Genomic DNA, 6,359 nt, shown 5'->3' on the forward strand with positions numbered 1-6,359 from the left:
AGCAGTTCTGTGGACAAAAACACCTTTTTGATGAGAGAGGTTAACGGAGAATGGCCAGACTGGTCTGAGCTGACAAAGGATACGGTTACTTAGATAACCCCTCTGTACAATTGTATTGAATAACGAATACAGAATAGAATCTCAAAATGCACCACATGATGAACCTTGAAGCGGATGGGCTACAGCAGCAGAAGACCATGTTGGGTTCCACTTCTGTCAGACAAGAACATAAAACTGAGGTTGCAGTGAGCCTACCATTTGTGTTCCTCAGCAGACATCCAGATTTGTCAGACCAGGTAATGTTTTTCCAATCGTCTACTGTCCAGTTTTTGTGAGCCTCTGCCCACAACAGCCTCAGTTCCCTATTCTATGATGACAGTACCCGGAGGGGTCGTCTGCTGTTATTGCCCATCTGCCTCAATGATCGTCGTGTTGTACATTCAGAAATGCTTTTCTGCATAACACTGTTGTAACGCTATTTATTTGGGTTACTGTCACCTTCCTGTCAGCTTGGACCAGTCTGGGCCTCATTCCCAAAAGCATCATAAGCCTAAGTAGATCGTAGTATCCATCTTATGATTCATCTTAGTTCCCCTTCTGTCACTCACTCAACATTGTGTCGAATGAAGTGACACAAGGGGTCTTCCTGGGACGCCAAACGTACCTCTAAACCTGAGAAAAGGCCAATGTCATGTTGGCAGACAGAATTTGATTGCCCCGCCCAGGCATATGGGTATAAAGGGAAGCGGGGCAGCGAGTGCCAGTCAGAATTTTTCTTCGGAGCCGAACGGTTGTGCAACAGCAAAGCTGAGTTCACCACTGTTTCACTCATCTCTGTTGGCAAGAAGCACTGCTGTTGGATCTACAGCGCGTTTTCTCTCTCTGCACACTGTGCAGTCCACGCCCCTGGGACTTCGACAGCGCTTTCACTGCCTGAAAGAGTGTTTCTCCTCCTAAAAATAGTTTGAGTTCCCACTCATAAAAGTGCAATACACAGCAGGCGTTGAACGTCCTTTTCAGGACGCATCTTTTTAAAGATGTTTTTCTGCCTCTATGTAGTTCCTGGATGCGGTTGATTTCTCTCTACTTCTGACGGATATAAAAGCTGCTTCGCATGCCTGGGCTGCGATCACACGCAGGCAGCGTTTTATGAATGGTTCATGTTCTCATTGCGAGAACATAGCCATGGCAACATTTTGGTCGTGGCTTTCTTTCCTCACGGGAGAAAGCCACTTCAGCCGCCCCCTGCATCATTCCTTCTTCCCACGGTATTGAGGACAACCCGGCTGGAGATGAAGGTGATTTGGGGATGACGACGGGCTAAATCCCCATAAACCACCCGCCCCCCCCTTGCTTGCTTCCGTCCGAGCTCGGGATGAGTGTGGCTCGCCTTGCGGCCAGCCGGCATTCTCCCTTGAGCCTTCCTTGGATGACGACATCGCCGCTGCACCGGAGAGCATCACAGCGGCGTCTGATGCTGATGACTTGTCTGGACTGCCACCTTCAGGTCTGCTCGCCCAGTCTGAGCCTGACACACAGATGTCCGCTATGCTTTCCTGGGCCGCAGCGAGCACGAGGCTGGACTGGAAACGTCCGTCCCCCCTCACGGCTACTCGATCGGTTCCTCAGGTCAGAATTCAGCGGAGCAATTCACGGCCAGACCCACTACGAGTTACAGGTGCTCTGTACTGGGATCGGGCTCCACGGGCTTAGTTCCCATCTCAGGCAAACTCCCCGTGATATATTTCCCACTGTACGGTCCCCCTGTTGTCGGACCCGCGTTTCCCTTGGGCAGCCCTGCTCGCCGTGCTGTAGAGTCCCCCCTCATTAGGCTGGACCTACCACTGTGCCATTTCCCATGTACGGCTTCACAACCCTCGTGGTGTATTTGCCACATGTTACCTCCTCCTTGACTGGGCAGGATGTGGCCACTGCAGGGTCTTTTCCCCCTGAAAGAATAGCACCAAGAAAGACCGCCTTCCTGATGCGTTTCATAGCGTTAAGATGCCACTTCACGTCCTATGTGAGAGACATAGTGAGAGAAAAGGCCGTAGCTGCCGGGCTTGCTCCCATGCTAGTCATGTAGCACCTGTTACCCCCCCCCCCCTCAGGTGTGCGGGGAACCTAAGGTCTGTATGTGACATCTCTTTAGGGACATTGGGTAGCGCTACGTGCAGCCGACACAGTTGCCTCTAGCATGCAGTAGCCTGCTTGCACCTGTCTCGACAGTTCACGTAACACGGTCAGTGCGTGCCGTTTTTAGATGGGACCCCTTGTGTCACTTCATTCGACACAACGTCGAGTGAGTGACAGAAGGGGAATTTCATGGTTACTGTTGTAACCTCCATTCCTCGATTGAAGGAACGAGATGCTGTGTCCCTCCTGCCACAGCACTAGACCTACCACTGTAAATGGCCGTACCTTATTTTCAGCTCCTCAGTGCAAAATCCTGACTGGCACTTGCTGCCCTGCTTCCCTTTATACCCGTATGCCCGGGGCGGGGCATGTAAATTCTGTCTACCAACTTGAAATTGGCCTTTTCTCAGGTTCAGAGGTACGTTTGGTGTCCCAGGAAGACCCCTTGTGCCACTTCATTCGACACGTCTGGTTCCTTCCCTCGGGGAACGGAGGTTACAACAGTAACCATGACGTTTAGCGCCCCGTTTCCAAAAATTATCGTAACCTAAGTAGTACTTGAAAATGCTCATAAATTTATGAGTGCTCTGGAATACTCGTTACAGCGCTAAAATCATTGTAAGCACATAGACTTTGCTGACACTTTCAGGACAAACAATAGACATTACACCTGATACAATTTAAACACATATAGCTAAATGCTTAATTGATAAAACTTTAATATCTGGATATCTATGTTTCATTTATTTTTATTTTAACAGGCAAGTCTAATAATAATAAACCAAAGGCTGTTTAATTTAAAATAAAATTGTGAATTTAAAAGACTGACCTGATACATTAAACATTTATTGAATTACTTAACCTTCTCAGAGCTCTGTGGTCAGGTGAATGACTGTGCTTTAATTAGAACTCTCCACTACCAGGAATCTGCAAAGAATGTTGTAGATAATGATGCAGTCAGAAAAAATGCAGTCAGAAAAATATAATAATTGTGATTTCAGATTTTCTGTACTTAAGGAGCTTTTCAGGATGTTGAGCCCAAAATTGCTATACAAATGGCCTTCCCTTTATCAAAAGCTTTAGTCAGATCCTTTTTCTTTGCATCCTCGTTTACTTTCCTTGCTTCCTTTCATTGCATCCTAGCTCCACCCTTTTAGGAAAAGAGGAAATGATGCAAGAAATGAAACGAAGATGGAGGGAAAGAAGCAAGATATACAGTATATGTAACGTGGAATGTCCTGCTCTCTCAAGCGTCACTTCAGAGCGCCATCTTTGCACAACTGTATTACCTCTGTGCACTTTCCGTTATATTGTTGAATCTTGATTGATTAATATCTTCATGATAAATCCTAATAATTCAAGATACACTGCTGAAATATGTGACAATTATGGTTTATTTAAACTTCAAAGGTGAAACATTTCGGGGGGGAAAAAACAGCATAGGAGGCACCTATGCTTCCTCGCTCAAGTGTCCTCAGAAAGCTAATCATTTTCCGTATCATGGGCTCAAGGACTGAGGAGTGAGGAAATGAGGATGCACAATTTAAGAAATGAGAAACACCCTTTATTTCTGAAAAAAATCATATTTTTTTATCTGATTCCGAAACAATTATTGTGGATAAAGGTTACATAGAACTACTGAATGCCTGTGATATTTATTTGCTTTATTTTATTTTATCATATGGTTGATATGATCAGTACTTTCCAAGTAATTAAATTTTAAACAAGTAATTATTGGTTTTTCCAACATGCCATTAAATCCAACATAACATATTGAACAATGAGTCATAATACTGTGCATTTTAATAAGAATTATCTTCTGTGTAATATATGCCTGTGATTTAAATCTATTGCATCTATTTTTGTCCAAAGCTTATCCTCTTGAGCTTTTCCTTCGAGAATGACGAAAAATAATACCCAGAGGGGGGAGATTTATGCAAAAATATATATTGCGATATGCCATATTTTGTTTGATAACAATATAACTCCGAACATAAAATGTTTTATGTAAAGTGATGTCCAAAAACATATATATATATATATATATATATATATATATATATATATATATATATATATATATATATATATAATTGGGCTGTCAATCGATTAAAATTTTTAATCGAATTAATTACATGGTGTCCCGATTAATCGCGATTAATCGCATACAAATATTTGCTGAGAAAGCCCCTCATATAACAATAAATCAATATATAATGATTATACATTTTTATATCAATATATAATTATACATAGTTATCTTTAAAAATATTTACAAATTATATATATATTCAGATAATTAAAATGCTTTACATTCCTGTAGCAGAAGAGTTAATCATTGATATGGCCATACAAAAAGCAGCTTTAGAATACAATGTATTGTTTACTACCATATTATTGATCATAAGTCAATCATTGGCATACAGTTCACAGCAATCCATTTCACAAGTGAATTTGTGGAGATTTTTTATGAGGGCTTATTTAAGGGCCCGTCAATTTACCCCTACGTCAGACGTCTCGGGTGTGTTGTATCATAAACATAAAATGTTTAGGTCACTGTGTCAAGTTAAATATAGTTTAATACTCAATCTTTAAACACATCTTGAGATCCCTTAGATCGCATTTGCGCTACTTCGAGTGTTTTGAACTCAAGAACGTAACGCATGTTTGTGTTGTTCTGCCTACTGAAGTGTTTTCTTCACTGTATAAACTGCATGTTGCTCATACAGCTGAAATTTAAATTACTGCCCTCTGGAGTAAACAGGTGGTACTACAAGCTTGCATTTCTCAGGAAACTTCCTTATGGTCCATGGGCATGCAATTAATTGCGTAATTTTTTTTTACGCGTTATTTTTTGAAAAATGAATCGCACTGAATTAACGCGTTCAATCGACAGCCCTAATTTTTATTTTAATGTAAACATGGAACATGCATCCCGTACCATGCAGAATGTTACACGAAAATGTATACCTGTTGACACATTTCTACAGGTATATCATTTTAACACTTATTTTGCCTACTCTTATTAATGCCAATCTTCACAGGATGATTCCAGTGACCAGCAAATCCTTTGTGGTCAACAACCTGATCCCAGGGATGCAGTATGACCTGTGTGTGCTGGCCATCTGGGAAGACATCGCCACCACACTCACTGCGACCAACATAGTTGGATGCGTGCAATTTGAGACACGTGATGAGTACCCCCGTTGCCAAACACTGCACAGTCAGTTTTTGGGGGGTACCATGATCTTGGTGATTGGTGGAGTGATCGTGGCCACCCTCTTGGTCTTCATTGTCATTCTTATGGTTTGCTACAAAGTGAACAGCGGTTTGCAGGTTGCAAAGCTTGTGACAGTAAGCAACACCTGCTCTCAGACCAATGGTAGAACTCAGGCGACACAGCGACTTAACAATGGCATGCCGACATCACAAGCTCTAAAGACCATAGTGGTGATGCAGGACGAAGTGGTGAAACTCAAATGTGGCTCCTTGCAGAGTAGCGTCTCATCCTCATCATCTTCTTCAGCAGACTCCCTTGGCAGCGAGAACGTCATGTCTTTCAACATGCATTGCGAGTCCAGCACCTTGCCCAAAATGTGGAAGCAAACATCAACCAAGACACGACCAAACTTGGACAACCTTCTTGGGGCATTTACTTCTTTGGACCTGAAGGCTCCTGAAAGAGATCCAGGTGGTCCATCTTCCTCAAGGACCATGGAAATGGCCATGAGACCCCCTACTGACAAGGAGCCTCTGCTAGGCCGTGGAGATTCTTGGCTTGGGAGTCTTGTAATGCTGCCATCAAAGAACAAGCCCAAGCGTAGCCACTCATTTGACATGGGTGACTTTGGTGCTTCGCAGTACCTTCGCAATGCACCACGTCGCATCAGTAACATCTGGACTAAGAGGAGTCTCTCGGTCAATGGCATGCTCCTGCAATGTGATGAAAGCGAAGGGGAAGGTGATAAAGCAACATTTGATAGTGCTGAATGGGTCATGGAGAGTACAGTCTGACAGGTAATAAAAGATTAGCACTGCCAAAAAACAAGAACAAAAATTAACATTGTCAAAAACATGTCAGTTGTGAAGGAACTTAACTTGCTGTATCATATGATGTCAAGGAGGACTCAAATGGCCATAATAAAAAGACACCTTATGACTTTGGCCATGACTGTGTAATGCATGATTTTCCATGTAAATTTTATTATCCTTCTGTCCATTTG

General features: G+C 42.9%; 1 protein-coding gene across 1 annotated transcript in view; it reads left to right on the forward strand.

The window, feature by feature from the left end:
* LOC127656635 (leucine-rich repeat and fibronectin type-III domain-containing protein 2-like) overlaps positions 1-6,150 on the forward strand; it is a 265,381-nt gene extending 259,231 nt beyond the window's left edge. The window contains exon 4 of the mRNA XM_052145050.1: positions 5,181-6,150. Within this exon, the coding sequence (XP_052001010.1) occupies positions 5,181-6,150 (970 nt within the window). The remainder of the gene's footprint in view (positions 1-5,180) is intronic.
* The last annotated feature ends 209 nt before the right edge of the window (positions 6,151-6,359 follow it).

This window comes from Xyrauchen texanus, chromosome 16 (assembly GCF_025860055.1).
Source record: "Xyrauchen texanus isolate HMW12.3.18 chromosome 16, RBS_HiC_50CHRs, whole genome shotgun sequence".
NCBI lineage: Eukaryota > Metazoa > Chordata > Actinopteri > Cypriniformes > Catostomidae > Xyrauchen > Xyrauchen texanus.